Source organism: Fukomys damarensis, unplaced genomic scaffold, assembly GCF_012274545.1.
Source record: "Fukomys damarensis isolate Sample0158 unplaced genomic scaffold, DMR_v1.0_HiC HiC_scaffold_16, whole genome shotgun sequence".
NCBI classification, from domain to species: Eukaryota; Metazoa; Chordata; class Mammalia; order Rodentia; family Bathyergidae; genus Fukomys; species Fukomys damarensis.
This window is the reverse complement of record NW_022900928.1, coordinates 44,164,868-44,191,682: the sequence shown is the minus strand read 5'-3', so window position 1 is coordinate 44,191,682 and position 26,815 is coordinate 44,164,868. Positions and strand designations below refer to the sequence as shown.

Here is a 26,815-nt window from a genome sequence, read left to right as displayed (position 1 = left end):
GTAGTATGGCCATTTTCACTATGTTGATTCTTCCTACCCAGGGGCAGGGAATATCTTTCCATTTTTTTATATCCTCTTCAATTTCTTTTTTAAGAGTACTGTAGTTTTCAGTGTAGAGATCTTTTGTTTCTTTTGTTAGATTGATTCCTAGATACTTCATTTTTTTGGATGCTATTGTAAAAGGAATTTTTTCCCTTATTTCTCTTTCTGTCTGTCTGTTATTTGTGTATAGAAAGGCTATTGATTTTTGGGTATTCACCTTGTATCCAGATACTCTACTGAATCTGTCAATTAAGTCTAGAAGTTTTTTGGTGGAGTTTTTTGGATCTTCAATGTAGAGTATCATATCATCAGCAAATAATGATAGTTTAACTTCTTCCTTTCCTATCTTTATTGCTTTAATTTCTTTCTCTTGTCTAATTGCTGTGGCTAATGTTTCCAGAACTATATTGAAGAGAAGTGGTGATAGTGGGCATCCTTGTCTTGTTCCTGATTTTAACATGAAGGTTTTCAGTTTTTGGCCATTCAATATGATGTTGGCTGATGGTTTTTCATAGATAGCCTTTATTAAATTGAGGTATAGACCATCTATTCCAATTTTTTGCAGGGTTTTTATCATGAATGGGTGTTGAATTTTATCAAATGCTTTTTCTGCATCTATTGAGAGGATCATATGGTTTTTGTCCTTGACTTTGTTAATATAATGTATTACATTTATTGACTTTCATATGTTGAACCACCCTTGCATCTCTGGAATAAATCCAACTTGGTCAGGATGGATGATCTTCTTAATAATCCTCTGTATTCTGTTTGTTAGTATCTTATTTTTTTGGTTTTTGTTTGTTTTGGTTTTGTTTTGTTTTTTGTTTTTTTCTGGGCTCCTGTTGTATGAAGGACTGTTTTCCATCCTTTTTTCTCAGTCTATGAATTTCTTTGTGGATTAAGTGGATTTCTTGTATGCAGCATATTGTTGGATTTTGCTTCTTTATCCATTCTGCCAGCCTGTTTCTTTTGATTGGTGAATTGAGTCCATTAAAATTGATGTGTTGGTTTTTCGTTATGTTATTTTCCTGTTGTTGGTTCTTTTATTTTTTTTTAATTTTCCCTCTCTCCCTTTGATTTCTTGCCTTGCCTGGTATATTTGCTCTGTTGACCCTGATGGAGTTGTAGTCTTCATTTTTTTTTTTTTGAGAATATTGTTTAGAATTGTTTGTAGTGCTGGTTGGTGTTCATGAAATTTCTCAGGTGTTCTTTGTGGTGGGAGTGGGAATATCTTATTTCCCCATCAATTTTGAAAGATAGTTTTGCAGGATACATCAGTCTAGGTTGGAGGTTGTTTTCCTTTAGGACTTGAAATACCTCACTCCGGGCTCTCCTTGACTTGAGGGTTTGTGTTGAAAAGTCTGCTGTGATTCTGATGGGCTTTCCTTTGTTTGTGTGTGTGTGTGTGTGTGTGTTTTGTACTGGGGATCAAACTCTGGTCCTTGTGCTTGCAAGCAGGCAGTGAAACCACTGAGCTAAATCCCTGGCCCCTTTGTATGTGTTTTCTTTTCTCTAACTGCTTGTAGTATTTTGTTCTTCTGTTGGGTTTCTGGGATCTTGATTATTATATGTCTAGGTGTAGATTTTTTTTTTTTTGATCATGGCTACTTGAAGTCCTATATGTCTCACTTATCTGTATGTCAAATTCTTCCCCTGTTTGGGAAGCTTTCTGTCATTAGTTCTGTGAACATTTTTTTTTATGTCATTTGTACTTTGTCCTGCTATTTCATGGATTCCTATCAGTCTTATATAATTCTTCTTTGCATCATCTAAGAGTTGTTGTATTGATTTCTCATGGTCCCTTACTGTTTTTAAGAGATCTCTCTTTTCATGGTCACTGACCACCATCCTATCTTCTATGTCTGAAATTCTATCTTCACATTCATTCATCATGCTGTGAATGTTTTCTATAGATTTTTTAATCTTGTGGATCTGTTTGAATCTGTTTCATGAATTCCATTTCTTTCCTATGTTGGACATTCAAGGTTTCCATTTCTTTCCTATGCTGGGCATTCATGGTTTCCATCATGGTACTAAGCTCATCTATTTTTTTATCTGCTTCTGTTCTAGAGTCTCTAATTATGTCTTTCATTCTTCTCACCATCTCTGTCGTTATCTGGGAAATTATTTGTTTTGAATTTTCTAGACCCTCATTTATCTGTTTTTTTTTTTATTTACTGTGCTATCGGTTCAGTGTATCCAGATGGTTGATTTTCAGATTTTTCCACCTCATTTCCCCCAGAGTTTACCTTTGGTGAGGTGGAAGTCTATGTTGTGTCTTGTTTAAATGCCTTCTCATTTTATTTTTGTCACTGGTACTGTTCTTGGTTTTATTCCTGGGTTAATATTTCAGTCTCCCAGATACAGCTGGTCTTTAGGTTTTGAGCGTCTAATGTCTCTGAGGTAAACTCATTTCATTATACCAGACAGGACAACTGATTAGATCAATCACAACACTTTAACCCAAGTGATACAGTCAACAACACAATAGCATCAAGTGCAGCTTGTAAAATTTGTGGTAGTTATTAATTTATCACCTTTAACACTGAATTAAATCAAAATCAAGGACCAGCCAAAAATATGTTTATAGTGAATAAAGTCTTCAATATAGCAACTTTATCCTTCAGGATGGGGAGGAGTTGTGGAGGCAGGGATAGATAGATAGGATAGAAAAAGGTTAGAAGTGAGGTCAGAGGACACACAGGAAGATCACAGAAATTCTAGAGAGTTGTTGTGGAGAAGAGGAGAGGACAGAACAAAATATACCCAAGAGCAGAAGAAACTAACAGCAATAGGGAGGCTAGAGACTGTAATCACTTTTTTTTTTGCTTGCTTTTTTATGTTTTTTATTTTGTTTAGTTTTTTAAAACTAATGGCAATTGAGAGAAGGAAAAAGAGAAGAAAGGGAAAAGAAAGAAAATAAATTCAAATTTGAATAGGAACAGGAAATAGGGGAAAGTAATAGAGATCACGGTGGAGAAAGAGAGAGAGAGAAAGTAGAAAAATTTAAAAATGAAAAAAATTTGAGAAGAGAAAAAGATAGCTAAAGATATTTTAAATGACTAAAGATAAGTGAAACATTACTTTGAAGGTTAAAAAATACAAATAAAAATAGAGGGCCTCCTTCAGAGTGTGCCTTTGTTGATACAATACACAGCATGGGCTGGAGTGTGTAGTTCTAAGCTATTTAGTTTCATCAAGCCAGCATCTGTCCCCTGAGGTTCAGGCTGATTTCTGTCTGCAAGGCCCTAGTTGAGATCTCTGTCCTCCTTCTGGGTTGAACTCTGCAAGGCTCTACTGCAGGTTCCAGCTGTCTTTCCCCTGAAGTTAGACCAGGTTCTGATGTGAGGTGCTGGTCCCTCCAACTTACCACTATAGTGGTGTGGTGTGCCTTTATCACAGGAGCCTTAGAGAGGCCTTCTTTTTCTTATTCCAGGGGTAGCAGGGGGCATGAACACCTCTGTATTGGTGCCTGCATGGCTGGGCTCCTCTGTGTTGCCAGGTTGAAGGGGTGTGGATACTGGAGAGTCTATGAAGTTCTTTTTGAATTAAATGTGTTTCTTGAATGCAATGTATTATTGTATCTTCTTTCTTGATCTATTCTGCCAATCTGTTTCTTTTGATTGGTGAATTGAGGCTATTTACATTGATGCTTTAATTGATATATATTGACATCCTTTTCATGCTATTTTCCTATTGCTGGTTCCCTTTCCCTTCTGTTTGATTGCTTGCCTTGCCTGGCAGATTCATTCTTTTAGGATTCATGGAATTGTTGTCTTTGTTTTCTTTTTCTAAAATATTCTTCAACACTTTTTGGTGGGCTCATGTGGTGGTCATAAATTTCTTCATGTATTCTTTAACATGAAAGTATCTTATTTCTTCATCAATTTTGAAAGATAATTTTGCAGGGTACATCAATCTGAGTTGGAAGTTGCTTTCTTTCAGGATTTGAAATACTTTGTCCCAAGGTGTCCTTGACTTCAAGGTTTTTGTTTAGAAGTCTGCTGTGATTCTGATGGGTTTTTCGTTATTGGTAATTTGTTTCTTTTCTTTAACAGCTGTTAATATTTTGTTCTCAGAGACAAGGGGAAAAAATGAGAACCAAGACCTGTCATATAAAGGTACCAGATCCCAATAATGAATGTAACTGTACTGTATCCCTAAAATGTACCAATAAACTCAATTAAAAAAATATTTTGTTCTTGTGTTGACTTTTTGGAATCTTGACTATTATATGCCTTGGCATAGTTCTTTTTTTTTCTGATTATGACTAATTGTGAGGCTCTGTATGCCTCACTTATCTGTGTGTCAAATTCTTATTGTATACTCGGGAAATTTTATTCTATTATTTCTGTGAACAGTTTTTTTTTTATGTCCTTTGTGCTATCCTCTGCTTTTTCATTGATTCTAATTCATCTTATATTCTTCTTCTTTGTATTATCTAGCAGTTGTTGGATTGATTTTTTTCACAGACCCTTGCTCAAGTTTCTCATTTGATGATCTCTAATCACAAACCTGTCTTCTAGATCTGATACTCTGTTTTCATATTGATTGATTTTGTTGGGTATATTTTCAATAGAATTTTTATCTCCTGGATATCTGTTTGAATCTGTTTTATGGAATTCATTTCTTTTCTATGTTGAGCATTCATGGTTTTTATCACTTCCCTAAGCTCTTCTATTTTTGTTTTATCTGTATCTACTCTGGATTCATTTACCATGTCTTTTATCATGGACATCATTTCTTTAGGTATCTGTGTAATTATTTTTGATTCGTTTTTTCCTAGACTCTCAATCATCTTCTTTATTACTTCTACTGCTACCCCTTCAGAGATTTCAAGTGGGTGAATTTTGATTTCTTTCATCTCAATGCCTCCTGGATTTGCCTTGGGTGAGCTGGAGGTCTGAAGTTGTGTGTTTTTGTTTTTTCATTTTTTTAAAAGTTTGTTTTATGCACTGGTACTTGTAAATTGCTTATGGTAGGTAGCTTTATTATTAGTATTGATATTTCCATAGGAAACAACTACTTTTCAGAGGTGTCTTCTAGGCATAACTGGATTTTGGCTTTTGAGTTTGTCCCAATATCCTGCCTTTTCAGTTTATTGGGGTTGAGAGGTTGCTGCCTGTTTTTCCTAGCACCAATTTCTCTGGTACTGGCCTAAGATGTTGTTTATGACCCCCAGACAATCTTATTATTGGCAATCAAGGAAGAACAACAGATCACAACAACTATGTTACTTTGGCTAAAGTAATACAACCAGTAATAACAATAGCATCAACTATAGTCTAAAAAATGACAAGCTGTGAGAACTGTTAATTTTCTACCTTTAAAAATTAATTTTATTGGTACATTTTAGATATGCTTAATGATAGCATTAATCAAAGGGAATTTGTACCTATACATGATATATCTTGATTCTTCTTTTTTCCCCAACCCCTTCACCTCATGCCCATAAATAGGTGGGAAAATCCAGTGATATACATGGTTTCCACTGATAAACTTCAGCTGGGGGAAGCTTTGTTAATGTCTGGTAGGACAAAAATCCTGACTCTCCACTCAGTCTTCTCTGACAGCACACAAATAGGGGGCCTGAGCTACTTTGTTATAATTTGGAAAGGGCAGAAATCTAGGTTTCTGCTCAGCATTTGTTAGTAGGAAGTGGCCAGACTTCCCCCCAGCCTGTGGTATTGGTTGGAGGAGTTATTATCTGAAAGTGTTCGATATTATTAGTTTGCCTCCTGCCCGATCTTATGGCTGGTGACAAGATTTCTTTCTTTCTTTCTTTTTTTAAAATTACCAATCTTGATTGATATTATCTGCTTCAATATTTTCCTCATTAGGTTTATTGGTACATTTTAGGTATACAATAAAGTTACATTCATCATTAGGATCTTGTACCTTTACATGACGTATCTTATTTTTTCCCCATTCCCTTGCCTTCCCTTCACCCCCTCCACCCTTCCCTATTTACAAAGACTATTTCCATTTTTTCCTTTTATCACATTTTTTCTTTTCCCTTCTAACCTTTCCCCTACCCCTCTCACTTTCCCTACACTTTTAGACCTTATCTTCCTATTACACAATATCAATTATACATTTTGATCCTTATTTACACTTTTAGTTTTTCACACCAGAGAAAAGATTAGGTATTTACACATGTCCTATTAATTTCACTTAAGAGTATGGCCTCAGCATGCATCCACTTAGCTATAAATGTCTCTAGTTTCTTGTTTTTATGGTTGATTACTACTCTATTTTATAAAATGGAGACAAGATTTCTTTAGGCCTCTTTTATTTGTAAATCTAGATTTGTAGTTTCTCTGTTACTCAGTATGTGAGGCAAAAAGAAATCCCAGGGAACTCACTACTGTGCTCTTCAAAGGTTCCTAACCAATCTAAGAAATATCTTCTCTTTACTTCCCAGGATGGTCTTATGTTGTTTTATAAATATGCCAGCACAAGTCACAAGTAAGTATATGAATGTGTAACAATTGCAGTGATTTTATATTTATGTTGGTTTTGTTTTAGACCATTATAGAAAAAACTAGACTTATTGATTTAAATTTTACATGTTTGGAGTCTCACCTAGGAAAAAATATTTTAATTTCATAATCCAAGCTACCACCTAGTCCCAATTACTTGAATTGCAGGCAAAATGCTTAGGTGGGCTAAACTCATTTTCTAGTCTTACCTGTTAAGGTAATAGGTAAGATGAGACTTGTTAAATGACATCAGAAGATTTCAGTTTTAATGACTGACTCTGCTCCTAAAAAGATACTTACGAAGGATCACTAACTATTTTGGGCTCTTTTAACTATATTATCATCTGTAAACCTTCGCACACCAAGCAAGTTGATTATAAGGTGAACTTTAATAATAAAGCTATTTCCTATTGATTCATTTACTTGGTTAAGCAAGGGTATAGCATCACCTAGTTCTGAGCTCTGACTTTTACTACCCTAGGGGTATTTGTGGTGAGGGAGAAAAAACTTTTTGCTTGCCAACACAGTAGGCTATGATGAGTAAGAAAGAAATCAGCTACCCTCTCATGAAATCTGCAGAAGCACTATGATTTATGATAAAGCCCCACCGGTAACAAGATAGTGAAACCAGTTTTATTCTTTCAATGATTTATTTCATAATAGCAGACTTCCATATTTTAAATTGTCATAGAAAAAAGGCTATCCATGTTAGATAGTAATAATCAATAAAAATAATTCTAGTTTTACTGTTATTCACATAATTAATTATTATAATTTAATCAGTCCACAAGTGTCTGGAAGAATTGGAAACTATTTGTTTAGTACTGTGCTAATGGCAAAAGAGGGAAGACGGTATAGAGAGCTGACAATCTACTAAGTGAAACCAAGTCAGTATAAACAAATGAAAGACAGGCTAAATGTGTAATTAAAATATAAGAACCTTGGCTTGTACTAAAAACATTTGCTTTTACTGGGTGTGGTGGCGCACTTCTCTAATTCCATGACTCTGAGAGGCTGAAGCAGGAGGATCAGGATTGAAAATTGAAGCCCAATATGGTCAATTTAATGAGACCCTATCTAAAGGGCTAAAGACATAGCTCAGTGTGAAGGCAGTGGATTCAATTCCCTGTACCACAAACAACAACAAATTGGTTTTAATAAAGTTAACACAGTTCTATAAGTCAAAAGCATATATCAAAATGTGTAATATAATTGTAATAAATTTCCTTACTTGAGCTTTTAGAGTTTGTAGTTGTCCTTCATAATTCTGAGTCATTGCTAAATTACATTTTTCCAGACTGTCCAACTTCTGTCGAAGTAACCCTACCTGCATTAAGAATAAAAGTTAATTTTTCTTTTTTGAAATTTTGCCTGACAAAACCAGAAAATGTGCAAAAGAGAAGCACAATTCAAACAAAACTGCAGTCCCAATCCAAGAATAAATATTTATGCTAGAGGTCTTAAAATTGCTATTAATAATTAAATTCGCAAAAAACAAACACTGCTAATAGTATCCCACTAGCTACATATTAATACAGTATGGTATAAATCTTTCACAAAAAAATTCTTATGACTATCACATTTTAAACAAATATTTAGAATTTACTTTGCATTACTGTTTTGAGAGGCTATGTCATTGTTACTCAGGTAAAACCTCTCCTAGCATAATTCAATTCTATATGTCTCTTTCTGCCTTTCTCTCCCTTCTCCCTTCTCTCTCCCTCTCTCCCTCTCTCCCTCTCTCCTCTCTCTCCTCTCCCTCTCAACTCCCCTTTATTCCCCTCCTCCCTCCCACTCTTTTCACTGCCTTCCAGGGAAACTAAGACATACCATGAGTAATTGTTGCATTTTTTTAATAGGAACTAACATTTTAAAAAGATGAATATCTAAGAAATGTTAAGAACTTGGCTTACTGAGTTAGCCTGCTTAAAATATAGTTAAGACTCTTGTTTACATATCTGTAACATTACAGATGCAAAAGAGAAAGAATAATCCCTTGAATATGCCAAGACTGATCAACTGCATCTTATTGTAAAGGGAAATTTGATATCAATAGCTAAATTAACCATCTCAAACAATAACATATGTAACTATGCACAAAACCAAGTTCCATTGAAAAACTAGTACAGGTTAACAAAATGGCTGATGATAAGTTAATTGATGATTTTTCAAGAATATAATTAACAAAGTTTATCTTATCTATTACCAAAATGAAATATCTAGGGCTGGAGATTTAGCTCAGTGGTGCTGCCGCCTGCCTCACAATTACTGATACAGAGAACTTTTGTAAGTAATTTAAAAACCTACAAAATATTAGGAAAATGTAAAATGACTTCTCTAACAGCAATCTGCTTTGTTTAGTTCAAAATTGACAAACACTGGAGGAATTGACCATGAAGTGGGACATCTGGCCTCATCCCTGACCTTAAACACCCACTTCCTGTGCACTAGAATAGCTAGCTAGATGAATCTTAAGGTAAACTCCCTAATTACAAGGAATTGTTACGTCAGTTAAAGTTAACTGTCTTGTACTGTAATTTGTACATGGGTAATGTGAACTATGGAAATGAAATGTAATCCCCTGAATGAGATTATAGCTGAAAAACCTATAAAAGAAGAAGCTGCAACCCAATAGGAGGTTGATCACTGGCTCTGCTTTTTTGAGGGTGATCAACTTTCACTGGAAAAATAAACTTTTTATTATTTTACTTCCATTCTGCTTTCTGTATGTGTCATTTACCAATTCCTTCTGCAACAGTGCAAGGACCCGAGGTTGATCCCCCATACCAAAGGAAAAACAAACAAACAAACAAAAACAACAAAAAAAGAAAGAAATATACAGAAACACAAAAGTCCATATTAAATAAGGCAGATGGTTGTCCTGAACTTCTCAGGCCTGAGAGCACACATTCTGGCAGTGAGCCACCCTCACGGGCTGAGAGAACACCTCCTTGGTGGGTGTCTCACACACACACACACAAAACACTTTGGCCAAACTATTCTCTTTTTGACATCTCATTGTCAAGAAACATTTTTCTAACATTAAAAGAAGCAAATGCTCCTGTACGCTGTCTTGTACAAAGGTACAATTTTGATGACCACTCTTTTGTTTCTATAGCAGCAAAAGCATTCCTATCTTTTCTTGCAGACAATATTTATTTCACATATATATTAAGAATTTATTTTTAGAGATGGCATTGACATGCTAAATCTGTCTTCACCAGTAAATATCTATGGACTTAATCCCTGCACTTCTTATTCATTGAATACATTTAGCATACTATACAATAAATGTTGTTGCTACTGCCTGAGAAAAAGCATCTATAATGAAAAATATATGAGAGAATAAATACTATTTGTAAGAGGCTGATGATTAGCAGTTTTTAACACATGTATTCAATACCTCTTGACCTTTCTGATCCAAACAAGTTTGTGCATTTGCCAGCTCTTGATCTCGAAGATCTAATCGTGTCTCCAAAGCCCTCATCTTTCTTTCCCAGTCCAATTTTTTATTGTTTACCATGATGTCGATTTGTTCCATTAATTCCTGAAGCTCAGCCTCACAAGGAGAAGCTCTGAAAAATGTAGAAAAGTAAAATGCATTTGTAAAAGAGTGAAGAGTAAGGACAAGAAAAATGATTATATTGCTCTGCACAGCTTTATTATTTCCTTAAATTGTTCAATTATTTAAATAGGAAGAAATCCAAAGCTAAAGGTTAAGTTTTAAATTAAAACCAAAAGCTAATTTCAGAGCTAACAGTTACATACCCTTAATTTTTAAAAATGACTTTTTTAAAGAGGGGGTTAATTCTATGGAATATGCTAACTATGGAAAATGGTAAGATTCAGATTAGGTCACAGTGCTCCTACAAGTAAATATAATGTACCTGTGTCTCTTCTGACTTGAAAAGGTTTGACAAAGGCAAACTGGGACATCTTAATGCTGGTCAGGGATATACGAGCAAGAATAGGAGGGGTAGGACATTCAGGAGTACTAACTGTTGTCCTCAGAGGGGAACTTGGCATGGTGTCTGTTTGGAAGGAACTTGATCTGACAGATGAGTACAGCATAAAATAAATCTTTATACAAAGGGAATACTATTAGTCATGCACATGGTAACATCTTGGGCCTAGGAAGGTCCTCTGAGTTTGAAACAAGATTCTTGGTAATAGGATTATAGAGACTGAACAGTGGTGAGAGGACAGATGTCTAGGTGTTCCCAATACAGGGTCTTCCTTTAGAGAAGCTGAAATGTTCCACAGGGAGATGGCACAGTATGTGGCTACTGAAGCCTCAGATTTAAGCCTAAAGGACACACAAATGTCCAGATTAGGTAAGCAAGTTATTTCAGAATTCATTTCAATGGTGATGATTAGGCTTCTAATATATTTGTGTAGCAGGGAGGAGGGCAAAAGGAAGAAGCAGGTGCAAAATGATAACATTTCCTTCATTTAGTTTTAACCACATTAGGATTTCAGGGCTAATTAAGGATAATTTAGCATTTTGAAAAGATTGCGGTCCACAGAGGTTCAAGGTCACACAACTGATTAGCAGAAGAGCTAGATCCTAGGCAGCTGTTCCCCATTTTACGTGCCTTCCTGTATACCGCTGAGTAAAAGACAGGGTGTTACGTTGATTGAAAAATACAGCACAAATTTGCTTCATGGCAGTAAGGCTACAAACAAGTATTAAAACCCCCAAAATTCAGAATTTAAAGAATCACTTTCTAAAATACCCAGCATCATCAACCTGACCAAGGACTGTCCTTGGTTTGTTAGAAATGCACTAGCCCAGGGCCAGGGATTTAGCTCAGTAGTTCGGTGGCCTGCCTTGCAAGCTCAAAGACCCGAGTTCAGTCCCTGGTACCCCACCAAAACAAAACAAAAAAACAAAACTAAACAAAAAAACACTAACCAGTTTTGCATCAGAGAGGTTTTAAGTACAATGTACCACTTTTGAAGTTTTCTTATAGTAATCCTAAGGCACAATTTTTACTTAAAACCTAAAACGGATCTGAGGAAAGGAAGTATACTAATTCTTTTATAAAAATCTTAATTAATATTTACTCTCTTCTTTTTAAAATTAATTTTATTGACACCTTTTAGGTATACAATATAATGACATTCATCATTGAAGATTTGTACTTTTACATAATATATCTTGGCTCTTACATTTTCCCCGTTCCCCTCCCCTCCCTTCAACCTCTCCAGGCTCCCTATTTACAAAGACTTTGTCTCCATTTTTTCATTTTCTCATATTAATTACATTCCCTTCTTTTCTTTCCCCAATCCCTCCTACGTCCTCTTCCCCCTAGGACCTTTTCTTCCTTTTTCACAATATCTGTTATGCCTTTTGATCCTTATTACACTTTCAGTTTCTCACACCAGATAAACTATTCAGTATTTATATGTGTGTCCTATTTATTTCACTTAAGATTATTGCCTCAACGTGCATCCACTCAGCTATAAATGTCTCTAATTTATCATTCTTTATGGCTGAGTAGTACTACATTTTACAAAAAAAAAAAAAAAAACCCACACAGTTTCTTTATCCAGTCTCCAGTTGATGGGCAATTGGGCTGTCAAGGCAACAAAGACTAAGTAGGGGATAACACAATCCCTATACTACAAAGCTACTGTGATAAAAACAGCATGGTACTGGAAAAGAAACAGACCTGATTAGAAGATGCACAAACAACTCCAGACACACTCAGCCACTTCATCTTTGACAAAGGAGCCAAACACCCTCACTGGAGGAAAGATAGCCTTTTTAATAAATGGTGCTGGAAAAACTGGGTTTTAACTTGCCAAAGATTAAAATTAGACCTATATCTCTCACCAAGCACCAAATTAAAATCAAAATGGATTAAAGATCTAAATATTAGAACAGAAACACTACACTTTCTGGAAGATAAATTAGGCAGAACTTTTGAAGACACTGGTATAGGAAAAGATTTTGTGAACAAAACCTCAGTTGCACATGAACTAGCACAAAGAATCAACCTGTGGGATCTCATCTTATTAAAAAATAAGATGTGAGAAAACATTTTCACCAGCTGTTCCTCAGACAAGGGTCTATTATCTAGAATATATGAAGAACTTAAAAAAATCAGACCTTCCAAATTTAAAGACCCAGTCCAAAAATGGGCATCTGAAATGAACACACATTTCTCAGACAAAGAAGCAGAAATAGCAAATAAACATATGAAAAATGTTCCATACTACTGGTCATTTGAGAGATACAGATGAAAACAATGTTGAGATTCCACCTCACCCAAGAATGACTGACTGATGTGAAGAAATCAACCAATAACAAATGCTGGCCAGGTTGTGGGGAAAAAAGAACCCTGCTCCACTGCTGGTGGGAGTGTAGACTGGTGCAACCACTGTGGAAATCAGTATGAGATAGCTCAAAAAACTAGGATTAGAGATCCTATTTGACCCAACTATTTCCCTACTATCTTCCCAAAATAATTAAAAGAATCATAGCACAGTGATATATGATATACGTATACCCATGTTCAAAGAAGCACAGTTTATAATAGCTAAAACTTGGAACAGCCCAATTGATTGGTTTTTAATCAGTTATAAAATGGAGGGAAAAAGAACAGAAGTACGGCCTGGTGTTTTCATACCATTTTTTTTCTTTTGCTTAACATATATAGCTCTCTATGTTGTTGTTTTGCTAATATAAAAAGGACTAAAAAAAGGGACTTTATCAGTCTTATTCATTAAGAGCCTAGTGCAGTGTTATAGGTAGGTTCAACAGATGCTCAATGCATCTTTAAAGAATGAACAAATGAGTTCATTTCATTACTACCTCCTTGGCATGTAGGAATGGAATCAAAATACACTCTATAAAGTAGAGCTTGGACATAATGTAATCTACTTATTTACCCAATTATTATTATCCAATAAGTGAATGAATGATTTTTTTCCTGGTTTTGACTACAGTATGCAAAAGTTAGAATACTGGACTCTCAGAGTGAGGGGCACCTTACAAGCCATCTAATACAACTGCCTGTACACTGTGTGAATTCCTTACACAAATATTTCATAAGAGAATCATAATGTGCCACTGATCTGACTAGCAAGACTAGGACAAAAGCCAAGATTCTGCATTGGTAATAAAGATATGTTATTCTGACAAATGGGAAAGTACAGGATCTGTTTTGTAACATCATTGCAAAGAGGTCACTCAGCCTTGATCTGAATTATCTCTTTAACAGGTAATCACAGTCTGAGATTATATCTAGATAGCAATGAGTTTTATAAAATTTCTTTTTTAAATTCAAGAGTTGTTCCACCCACTGGTCCCAATTCAATATACTGAGATTGCTCAGAACTTTTCAGCATAATAGACCTTAAATATTTAAATACAGTCCATTATGTGCTGAATACAGTTTTTAATGTTCAGTATTAGGGACTGAATATACAAATGAATTATGGCCAGACCCTATGATTGTATACTCTAAATTGCAACTTGGAACTGGGACAACCAGCCCAAAGACCCAAGCCACAAAGTTTGCAGCCATCATCTCAGAATGGTCAGGATCCAGCCACTGACTATCAACTTCCCTGGTTTTTGCTCTCACTTCCAACATGGAATGAAATAGAGAAGGCCAAATATATTCCCCAAACCATTTACACAGGACAGCTTACTTCTAGTGATCCAGCTTGTTTTCCTATGCCAAGGGCCTTCAATCAGAGCAGATCTGAAGCCTTTCCTTTTTACCAGTCTATGTAAAGCTCTCCCACTTGCCAGCCTGTATTGTATTCTCTGGCAAACGCAAGTGATTAGTGGGTGATTCCCTTGTTATAGAAAGCTCTGCAACAAAACAGTCTTTACTTATTTTCATTCGGGTGACCATTTCTTATTTCCAAAATTATCTTTATTTCCTTTGATTGTTCCTAGATACTGTTTTTCACTGCTCTATTCCCTGCACCCAGTATACTGCCTGGAAAATATATATTTAAATGAATGAGAAACTGAATGACTCTGGTAAAATTTTTAGACCCTTCATAATCTTAGTGGTTCTCCTTTGAACAAATTCTTGTTTGTTGGCTTCCTACTGGAAATGTACCACTCAGGACTTTAATATAGTAACAAGGTATGGTCTGGTTAGCTCCAGAAAGACTCACTTTCTTTGTTTTAGGTGTTAGATATTTACATTTCACCAAATGAAGATCACATTTTGGATGGGAAAGAGTAAAGCAGTGATATACTGTTTTAAGGTGAGTTTATTCTTGTCTAAAAACCTTTTTTATGCAAGCTACGAGTAAGATAACTATTCACTATCTTGTGCTTGTTTATTTCTTGGAGAATATCCAAGGGGAGGACTTTATCCTTGTCAAATTTCATCTTGATAATTTTAGCCTCTCAGTGTAGATCACCATTACTAGTCCTTTCAGCAAATATTCATTAAACTTTGTGTGAGGTACTGGGAAAAAGACACAAGACCAATTGGCTCTGCAGAGAGAGAGAGAACTATACAGCAGATAGGCAGGTGGGTGGCTGATGAGTACAGTCCACACTTCAGAAGGCATACTGAATACAGACTTGGAGTGGATGCAGTGTAACAGAAGTCTTCCTAAGCAAGGTAAATCTGAGCTTATAAATTTGGAATCATCATTATATCTCCCAGTTTGGGGTCAGCTGCAGATTTGACAAGTATTAACCATTGTATACATACATATATATGTGTGTGTGTGTGTGTGTGTGTGTGTGTGTGTGTGTGTATTTGTACACCATTTACATATTAATGTGTCATATAAAACAGCTCTGTAGCTATCATAATACGTACTTTAATATAGTAAAATATAGTTATTTAAAGTCAGATGGTGTTAATACCTTTTGCTCTGTTTTTTTTGTTCAAGACTCATGGCTATTGTTTCTCGCCTCTATAAAGAGAGCTATTATCAAAAAAGAAAAAAAAAATAGGAAGTGCTGGTAAAGATGTGGAGAAAGAGAAACCTCTGTACACTATTGGCAGAAATGTAAATTAATATAGCTGTTATAGAAAAGAGTATGGAGACTTCTCCAAAAATTATTGTGTGAGTTAACAATAAAATTATTGTATGAGTTAACAATTTCAAAGCTGGGTATATATCCAAAGTAAATGAAAGCAACATGTGAAAAACACATGTTTACTACTATTCACAACAGTCAGGACATGGAATCAACCTAAATATGTGCCAATAGATAGATAAAGAAAAGGTGATATATATACATAAAGGAGCACTATTTTACCATTTAAAAAGTCATTCATGACAACATGGATGGACCTGGAGTGCATTCACACAATCTCATTTATACGTAGAATTCAAAGAAGTGGAGAATGGAATGGTGGTTTTCCAGAGACTGAAAGGATGGGAAAAAGCAGAGAAGTTGATCTACAGGGACCACATTATTGTTTGATAGGAGGAATAAATTCTGGCATTGTATGGCATAGCACCATGAATATAATAAACAATAAATTTTATATATCTCAAAATAGAAGAGAGCAATTTGAAAGTATTCTTCAAAAAGAAATGATAAAAGTTTAAATTGATATGCTAGTGATTGAGTTGATTGCTACCTAATATACACATGAAAACATCATCTTTTTTTTCTTTTTGTTTTTTTGAGACTCACTATGTAGTTGAGACTCATCTGGAACTCACTATGTAGCCCAGGCTGGTCTTGAACTCACAGCAATCGTCCTGCCTCAGCCTCCTGAGTGCTGGGATTACAGGTGTGTGCCACCATGCCCAGCCAAAACATCATCTTTTATCTCACAAATATGTACAGATATTATATTTAAATAAAACTATTACATTTAAAAAAGAATTGCATGAACTATATAGAGGTGAACCACACCAATTTTGTGACTGGTGGACTCTTATTGAAAAGTCATTTAAAATAGTCTTACCTGCTGGTTCTTAAAAGGGCAGGACTTAGACGGAATCCTGTGATGACCATATGATTTGTTATTCAAGATGATTTTGAAAGTGGGGGGCACTAATAGTCATGTTAGGTGGCAACAGTAACCATTCTACACAAACTGGGATATAGGGTCCTCTACCACTTACTAGTCTGGACAATGGAGATGGAAAAACGTTTATAAAATGAGGTTGGTGGGGGAGATGAGAGAGGGAGGGAGGGGGGAGAAGGAGAGACTCCTATTCCAGTGATATTCAGTTTGGGACATGAGATACATAAATAGAAATGAGTCAGTCTGAAGCTTGGGAGAGAGAAGAGGGAGTTTAAAAGTCAAGTATAGAAGTTATGGAGAGAGCAATAGAGAATAGAGATTTCATGAAACTTAAATGGTCTAAGAAAATGAATTTTCAGCTGGGTGTGGTGGTACACTCCTGTAATCCCAGGCTAAACTAGCAAGATGGCTACTTTAGTGACTCAGTAATACACTTTTATTGTTTAAACAATAAAAAAGGGGGCTAAGGATGTATCTTAATGTGAAGCCCTGGGTTCAATTCCAAGTACTGAAGAAAAAAAAAAAAAAGAAAAAAGAAGAAAGAAAATGAGTTTGCGCAGGACTGATAAATAATCTTATTAGGTTTTGATTATTTCAAAAATCTTTTAATGGAACTTTAATCTTTTATATTCTAAGGTATTACAGTACATACTTATTTGCCTTAGGCAATAATTTAAACTAAGTATAATTTAATTCTTCCATGGTGGCTCACAGAGCCAATTTTGAACATCAAATACAAATACTTCATCACACCAGAGAAATAAACAAGACCAAGTGGAGAGACTCCAAATATGCAGAACCAATCTAACCACCTTTCTCTCTCTTCATCTTTCTCTTCCCTCCCTCCTTTCTTCCTTCCTTCCTATACTGGTATTGAATCCTGGGGCTTCACACTGAGCCCTATGTTCTCTACTTTGAAAAAGGCTCCTGCTAAGTCACCAATTGCCCAGGGGAGGCTTGAATTTCCCATCCTCCTGACTCAGCTTCTCTGAGTGCTAACATTACAGGTGTGTACCATGACTCCCGGCCCAGAACACATGTTCACAGGCGTGTCTGTAATTTCAGCCTACTCTTTACTTGACTGTCCCTCCTACTACAATAAAGTAAAAAAAAAAAAAAAAGTTATCATAGTTTCACACTTCCCTTCTTTGAAATTATTGAATCATAAATTAAAAATAGCTTTCTCCAAGCACTTTTCTAAGAAATGTTATTTACTGTCATCATTAATGTTTGCCGTATTACTAAAATGCTTAATTTTACTGCATAAATGAGATAGTGGCTCGTATTGTTTATTCTTTTCTTTTTTGAAAGAAGCTTAATGCTGGGACTTTGAGTAGGTGTAAACTTCAGTATTATTTTTAAAAAGTGTGCTTAACTGTGCTTACAAAGGCCTGTTGTGAGACCTTTATCATAATCATAAAAAGGAGACACTAGTAGAAATAAAATGTATTGCCATAGCCTCCAAGTCCCTATCAGAATTCTAGGCACATACAAATTTAAAATCTCATTATTTGTTTTAAAAAGAGAGGGTGATCTGTTAAGATAACTACAATAATGATACTTTCCTTTCTTTAATAATTTTTTAAATTCTGAGCAACTTCTTCATGCACCACAGGAAGGCAGCAAGAGGAGAGTAACAGTGAACTACTTGAAGGCACTGACCTCTTTATTCAGAGGTATCTTTGTAATAATTTAGAAGTATAAATAGCTTCACTATTCTCATTAAACTTATGTATCTAAATTATTTATCAGCTATACGAATCAACATGTGATATAGTTCATACTGAACCAATGTTTATCTACATTTGTGTACACCAACATCTAGGACCATTCAAATTTCCCCTTAACAGAAAGTCTATTGATGAGACTACAGTATTAGTATACATGAGGATGGTCTTTCATCCTTTTCCATTTAAATTTGGGGCCATCTCTTTCCCTAGATTTAAACACAGAAAATTAGGCAAGTATGGATAAAATCTGAGTCTTTTTCAATACTAGACAACTTTTTAAAAACTATAGCTTTCGGAATGTTGGGAATTTCTAATTATCTCCCCTGCAAGCTTGTTTTGGTGACTTCCAAATCTTTTATTTGCAGCCTGAGCTCCAGTACTCTATGTCCAATTACCTGGGTAACCTTGACATTTCCACAGGACATGTAGCAGCATCTCAAACTTTACATGTTTAAAACAGCACTTTACTCCCAGCTCCACAAACCTGGCCCTGTTCTAGCACTCTTTCTCTAATTGGTGTAACTGTTACTAGCTGCTTAGAATAATTCTAAATCATGATTCTGAATTTGTGTTTTCCCCAAGCCCCCAAACCAGCATTAAGTCTTACTGGCAATACCTCATAAATATATGCTAACTTCTGACCACTTCTCACCATACCTAGTGGTCTGAGTCATTCTTACCACTTGTCTTCTAGTTGTCAACTGCTATGGTTTGAGTGTTTTCTGAGAAGTTCAAAATACTGGAGTCTCATCCTCAGTGTGGTGATACTGAGAGGTGATGGTACTTTTGATGGGAGGGGCCTACCAGAGGGAGATGTTAGGTCATTAGGGGCACCCAGCTTGGAAAAGACCAATGTAGTTCCCATGTGACGCTGGTTAGTTTCTATGAGGGTGGATTATAAAAAGGGGAAGCCTGGTCACTGGAACTCTGTGGCTTTGTCTCACCATGTGATCTCTTCTGTATGTGCTTCCGCCACTGTGATGCCACCCACCGTGAGGGCCTCAGCAGAAACCAGCTGGGGCTTCTTGAACTTGGGTTTCCAGACTCCAAAACTCTTTTCTTTTTAGAGTACTCACCCTTAAGTATTTTGTCCTAGCAACAAAATGAACTAATATACATACATACTATCTATATTTCTTTTCTTCAATATTAATAGAATTCCGATGTTACTCAGAGTGGGTATGTGTCCAGTTAAAAAAAAAATAACTAAATTTTCCAGTCTCCCTTGGAGCTAACCACGATATGTACCTGTACCAAAAGCTGGCCTGTAAAAATGTAAATGAATGTCGCTACAGAGCTATTTAAAAGAGGGCTGCCGTATGTTTGCTTCCAGTAACACTGTGAAGTGGGTGGCCTCACCACATTATGTTATATTATTGTGTGTGTGCATGGTGCTAGGGACTGAACCCAGTATGTTCCTACTGAGCTACATCCCCAGTCCTTTTTATTTTGAGACAGAGTCTCATTAATTTGCCCAGGCAGTACTCAAACTTGCAGTCCTCCTGATTCAGCCTCCCAAATGTAGGCCACATTACACGTTGTTCAAAGTGCTTTGTTCTTCATTGCCATCGTTATCATGGATGTATCTCCTCTGAGATTGTTTGACTTGAGGCAAAATTTGGATATTCCTGGATTCCTAGGCCATGGCACCAATTACTTCTCCCATGCCACTTCCGTTTCTAATATGAATGGATACTGGCTGCATGGGTACTCTGAACAGCTATCATTTATGACTCAACTGTTTTGCTGATCTGCCAATTTTTTTCTATTCTTGAATCATTTTAACTGAAATTAACTTGAAATTTATCTGATTAGCAAGAAGTAGTTGAATTTGTCTGTAGTTGCATTTTGTCTGTTTTTAAGAGGAAATCTGGAGGTCATTTTGTATAAATTTTATAAGTGCATCTAGCTTTGTCCTGTACACCTTAATACATTTAGCATTTGTACAGATTAAGTTTGCTCCCTGCCACTATGGCTTAACCAATAGTTATTCCCAGGGACAGCTATCCCACCTCTGTGCTTTGGTATAGCAATATATGAAACACATTTTCTTATTCTGTAACACTTCCAATTATAAGAAGCAACAAGTTAATATTGCTTAAAATGGGAATAACAGCCAAATGTTTCTGTTAATTTCGTAACACAACCTACTTTAAATATTAAAAGGAGAAAACAATGAGCCTTAGGATTTTCCCCTCAGAGACTCCATGAAAGCAGGCTGATCACTCAGCCTTTCCTACACAACATATCCTATATATTCCCCAATTAAAAAGAGATGTCTCAGTACCTCAAATGTGTCTATAAAATCACCCCGATTCTCTTCATTTTTCACATTCTGCTCACATACACCCCACTTCCAGTTACTTCTGAAACTTGACTCCATTCTTTCTTGGTCTTTGGATATGGTGTTTATATTTGATCATCCTGTCGGACATTATTCCCTTGAACAGACTGTCATTCTTTCAGTTCACCACACAAAGATTCTGACTACACACTTAGCTGGTGTCAGGAGCTGTGCTGATCTCTGTGGTGCCACCAGAGAGAAGACAAGCACTGCTGAAGAGCTGAGCCCTTAGAATCCACTGGCCTACACTGTTGCTGGATCAACTTCACAGTCCTGTTGTCCCCAGTACTTGTATCACTACTGCCCTTGTATGCTTTCCTGTTTTTGTCTCTATTTCTCCTTTCTTCTGTCTTGAGTTTTGCTCAAAGATGGACTAGCTTTTGCATGAACTGCTGTCTCATGAGACCAGTCCTTGTGGAGAGGATCTTCGTGCTGTACACATTTGTGTAATGGTCATGTATTTGTCACCTTTCTATTTCACTAGTGCTCTGACTAGAGGCTCATAAATGTTCTAAGTTGTTGAAAGACTCAGAAAACTGAGCACCATAGAAACTAAAATAGGTTAAGGGAACCTGCCTAGGTTTATATTTACCAGGCCTTCTTTTTTAAAAAATGGAATTTAACTGATGCTGTCTATAAACACTGCCCTATAAAAAGTGCATGCAAATGTATCCTATATAGTGGTACTTCTTCAACTTTCCCTAAACCTAAAAATAAAACCTTTTCCTAAAACTGAATTATTACTTAATTCCCTATAACTTAGTCTCTCAAAGAAATCTTCCTTTTTCCTAACCTAATGAAAGAAAACTGTTCCTAAAACAGAATGGTTACTTAATTCCCTATCACGTATTAGTCTCTCAAATAGATCTTCCTTTTTAAAAAAATCTCTCCCCTCCCCACTGAATTTTCTTCCTTCCATTCAAAATCATGCACGGAATTCCTATAATCTCTTGGCAATGTGCTAATACTTCAGAATCTACATTCATGTTAGATATGAGAACTTTTACCGTAGGTTTATTTCATCTTATTTCTTCATCACAGAAACAAGAAATCAGAAGAACCGGTTGAATTTATTACTCTGGAGAGGAACAAGGCTATGTATGTGGGGGAGGGTAAAGTTTGTTTGAGGGAGAATAGGGGGGCATAACCCAGGCCATCCAGAAGTCAAGAGAAATGGTCAAATTACAGAAAATTTCAATGAACAAAAAGTATACATTGTCACAACTTATTAATGTCATGAAATACTGAAATAGAAAACTTAAAAGTTTTTACAAACTAATGAAGACTGCATTTTAACTCATCAAGAAACTGGTAAGTCAAATTATGATTCTGAATTATTGAATCTTAGAGGAAAGAGACACTCTTAAGAGTTAAGAAAGAGGTACAAAGAGAACAGCATTGTTTTAAAGGAGCTTTCTGAGTTCAGACCTGAGAATTTATGCCTTCAAATTCATCTACCTTGTTTCTTGAAAATACAACTTTCATAGTAGATAAGAATTTGGTGGATCATGCAGCAGAATTTAGATTTTTAGGAAGCATTTGACAAGATTCTATGAAAGAGATCAATGTCTAAGGTATAAGTCACATAAAAAGTATAATAAAAGATTCAGTAGAGAAAAATGAGACTTTTGGTTAAAGATGGATGAACACACATTATACTACCTTTCTGAGTCCTACTAAAGTAATGTAATGAGCTACTTTTAACTGATAAGGTTAAGTCTATAAGGACAGAAATAATGGAAGCTAGTGGAGAAAGTGAAGAAGCAACTCAATGAGGTACTTTGAAAGTAGAGGGTTGCATGAAATCAGGAAGAATGGCTAAGAGGAGGTTGGACTTCCAATCCTCTTATTGACATTGACCTCAAGGCACATTTTCTGGCAGAAGATAAAAGAGAAAGGCTTTGAACCAGGAGAACATCAGGCACAGTGAGGGTAGGGCCACTATGCTGAGACTGGGACATTTAATTAAAGTCATTCAGTGCAAGTCTTCTCCCTCTTCTCAGCTCTCAGAGTTTGAGCAACCGAAATTTATAGGGGATTAGAAGAAGGCTCTCTGGAATAGGGTCCACCTGAGACAGATGATCGGCTGAAAGTGACATGGAGTCCTGAAAGGAAACAGCTTAGCCCAAATGACCATTCAGTGAAGACTACTGTCAGTAAGCCCCTCCTTGTGCACACAAACTTTCCAACAGCTTTCTTCTCCATTACTCTTACATAGGAACAAGCAGTCAGGCACCCTAGAAGTTTGAGGCAAGTAGCTCACATGATAGAGAAGGAACTCAAATATAAACAGAAATGCATTTTTTGAAGAAAATTGTGCAGAAAAAATTTGAAAATAATTTATAATTATGATACCAGGGTTATCAACTACAGAAAAAATATTGTCCTGGAAGAAAATAATCACAACACATTACAGGACTCAGAGGGGAATAATCCTTACAAAGGCATAACAAGGCAATGAGAACACCGATCCTACTGAAATTATAATGTATTGGGAGGATGGAGGAGGGAGAAGTGTGACTGTGGAGGGAGATATCCATTTTAGTAATCACCAGATATTGCCTGAAACTGAAAAACTTAAGAAGTATCAATAAAAACATGCTATTTAGAGATATGTCGGTAAACACCAAGGTGGGGGCTGGCGAATCAGCAGAAAGTAGTTACTTCTAGAAGTGAATAACTGGGAGGGAAGAAGAGAACAGGAAATTGGTTTTTGGTAATGATGATACAAAACCAAATAACTTTTATACTACATACACATAGTTTCTTTAATATCAGCATATGATACATTATTTATGTTTCTATTGCTTTATGTGCAGCTCATGGCAGATGCTAAATATGTATTGAATGAAGGCCGATCCACAAAACATTAGTGGGTACAAAGGTAAACTGATTTCATAAGCTACATGACAAGTCCCTAATGAGGTTTTATGCTTCATGAACCCAGACTTTCACTTATTGCTCAATATCATGGAAAATACAGATCCTTATGTTCTAGAGATTATGGTAAATAATCTCAGGTTTTACATCTGTCATGATGTGTGGAAATGGAAATGTACAGAAATTCTCATTAATTTCTAGTTTATAATTATTTTGCATCCAAACAAGCTCCACAGTTCGCTACCAAATTCTAAATTATCTTTGTATGAACTGTAGGGCTTAATATTATACCTGTTACCTGTTCTGTACTCAATAAATTTTTAAAAAAGAATAAATGGAGAGAAATAGTCATGGCATCAGATTTTTAGGAGTGAATTGATCTGGTACCTAACCTTACCTTTGAGGCCTTTGATTAGTATCTTAGAGCTGAGTATGATTATTATACCAGCAACCCAGCACACGCTCAAGCCAGAATATTAAATTGCCTCTGCTATGGATACTAGGCAGCCTGCTCTTTATATCTCATTGCTATTCATTTACAGTGCAGGAAGTAATGCAGGGATTAGAGTCAGACCCATCTAAATTCAAATTACACTTCCTGTACTAACCAGTTGTGTATGCTAGCGTAGGGGGTAAATTTCCGTTTTCCTTCCAAATTTCTCAATGTGGCGACTTGCCCCTTTACAGATGCTCCTCATTTTATAGTGGAGTTACATCTGGATAAGTTGAAAAATATCTGAAACTGAAAATACATCAATACCTTTAATCTACTGAACATCGTAGCTTAGCAACATGGTACACTGTGGATGATCAGTTGTCTACCATCATGTCACGTGGCTAACTGGAAGCTTGGGTTTGTTGTCAATGTCCAGCACCATCAAAAAGAAATACCAGGTATTATTAGCCAGGGTGAAAAAAAAATCAGATTCAAAATATGAGACATGGCTTCTGAGATGTATCACTTTTACACTATCATGAAGTCAATGATAAGTCAATATTAAAGAACTTCTTAAGCTTTAAGTGTACATAGGGTTTCCCTGTCAGAAACCACCTTTCTTAGCCTTTCTTGTAGTCAGCTGGGGCTGTGTTCCATCAGTGGACAGTGAACAGAAGTGAAGCCAGCCACTTCCATGTCACATTCCTAAAGGGAGAGGTCTTGTCTTACTACTCTCACCCTTACCTTTCCTTCTGTGAACAGGACAGTCATGACTGAAGGAGCACAGCCATGATAAGCAATCACTTTGTGTCTAGAGATGGAAATCATGTAGTGAGGCTAGCAGAGATACCCTACCAGTCCTGGTCTGCTCAATCTTTAGACTAGAAATAAACTTTTAATCTTATTTAAGCCATTCTTTTGGGTTCTCTGTCACAAAAGCTTAGATCATACTATACTACAGGCAGTTTTCTTGTTATACAATGAGAATGATATCCAGCAGGGTTCTTGAAAGGAGGGGCTAAAGAAGTGACAGTTATTATCCAGACTTCTGAAGTTTTCTTTTAATCTGATATCAATGTCATGGTCTGAGCAGAATCTCCTCTGATAGTAAGACACCTAGAGTGGTGTGATCAGTGCCAGAAACAGTCACAAACAAGACTGGGCAGTCTAGAACTACCTCTACATCCCTTGTCTCCCAAGCTACGAGGTCAGCCAGTGGCCAGTTGGTTACTGAAACAATAGGAAGAGAAATCTTTGTGGAAGAGGCGAGGACAGACGTTTGTGAAAAGGAAGTGGATTGCCTATAATAGTGAATGTCATACTAGTTCTATTCTTTATCGCTTCATAAATATCTCAGTAAAATATTTTGAGGCTGTGTTTAACATGTTAAGTAAGTAAGATCAAGTCTTAAAGGTAAGAGCCAAGGAAAAACTGGGATCCTCATTGCAGGGAATAAAAAAGGCACAAGCTGTCCAGGAGTTGCTGCATAGGCCAGCCTGGGTACCAGCACTCTCAGACACTGCACAGTCATTAGAACCTAGAAACTAGGGCAGACACACAGAACAGAAATTGGAAATACACTAATAGGTTTTTAATTAGTCATCTGATATTTTCTCCTAGCCTTCTTACCAAAAATAATTGGAACATTCTTCTATTAATAATAAATTTCAAAATTTACATTTCTTCAGGGAGTTTTTCCAAATAATTAAATATCAACGAATAAAAAAGAAATTTCTCAGCACTTACCCCATTGTATTATGGGCCTGGTTCTCCATGTCAAGAAACTGCTACATCTAGTTTACATTTCTTGATATTTAATCTGTTAGAGGAAAAATGATCTTGATTCCTAAAATGATTAGATTTATAAACCTATAAGACATAAAAAATGTGTTACTGGCAAACAGGTTAGTATGAGTTTTTCTGAGTGGCAGCTCTGGGCTCTGCACAATGCAGAAACTTGGCTTGAGTGTCCGTCCTCATACATTTATGATATTGGCTTGGTGATAAGTTGAAATGTGTTACTGATTAAAAGATATGTTCTGTTTACTACTGAACAACAGTTTGGAATCAGGTACTTTGCAAAGTGCTTGGTACAGGAAGATGCATAAAATAGAATTCCTTATTCAGGAGGAGTTCCAGCAGGTCTTATCAAACTTTCCAGACTGGTAGATCCCCTAGTTTGAGTACATTCTTTCTTTGGCCCATGATTGCTGTATTATAAAATTTAGGCTAAAAAAAAAAAATCTAGAATTGCTGTAAAATAGAAATCTTACAATTCATCCATGCTTTTGTAAGCACTGGCTCATTTCTTGACAAGATGTTGATGTTAGTACTTGCTTGAGATTTTTTAAAAAAGAAAAGCTTGTCCCAGTCACAAAGTTTTAGTTAAAAAAAATAATCTATGAGGATAAATGAACTAAGTATTGAAAAGAACTTCAGCTCTTCCAAATTGCTGCATAAAAGTCAATGAAATAGCACTGTAGCAAAGAGGACTGGGGAGGGTTAAAGGGCATTGGTAAAGGAGAAGAAAGACTTTGGGGCTCACATCACTTCCACATCAAAATAATTTAAGAGAAAATGGAACTGTGGGTGAGGCAGGGACAGTGGACGAAACCAGAGCAAAATATTCAGCTGAATAAAATGATTTTGTAGGGAATGTGAGGCGCGGACAAGCTGTGACTTGTCCAAGGCCACACAATCAGCATCTGAATCATTGCTCTGGACTCTCCCAGGTCCGTCCTCGCCCCTGCCTAGGTCAAGCCCACCCTCCGCAGGGCCGCCAGCCTGTGGGGGTCCCCATCCCTCTGTCTGGCTAGGTCAGCTCCGAACACGTGCGGCCCAGGGGCCAGGGCCAGGGCGAGGGCCGAGGAGGCCGAGAGTCGGTTACCTGCGCCACGCCGCGCTCGCCCCGAGGTCTGAGGCTCGGC

The 26,815-nt window shown here is 36.4% G+C and overlaps 1 protein-coding gene across 11 annotated transcripts in view; it reads right to left on the bottom strand.

Moving 5' to 3' along the window:
- Positions 1–26,815, bottom strand: part of Deup1 (deuterosome assembly protein 1) — a 120,479-nt gene that overhangs the window by 92,781 nt on the left and 883 nt on the right. For 6 of the 11 annotated variants that reach the window (XM_010633695.3, XM_010633686.1, XM_010633692.1 and 3 more), the window contains exons 1-4: positions 26,776–26,815; positions 25,635–25,707; positions 9,928–10,099; positions 7,756–7,851 (exon numbers count right to left, since the gene is read on the bottom strand). In XM_010633695.3, the coding sequence (XP_010631997.1) occupies positions 7,756–7,851; positions 9,928–10,099; positions 25,635–25,663 (297 nt within the window). In that variant the 5' untranslated portion in view covers positions 25,664–25,707; positions 26,776–26,815. Of the gene's footprint in view, positions 1–7,755; positions 7,852–9,927; positions 10,100–24,060; positions 24,195–25,634; positions 25,708–26,775 lie in introns of all 11 variants that reach the window. The other 5 variants (XM_010633689.3, XM_010633688.2, XM_010633687.2 and 2 more) reach the window with 3 other exon arrangements.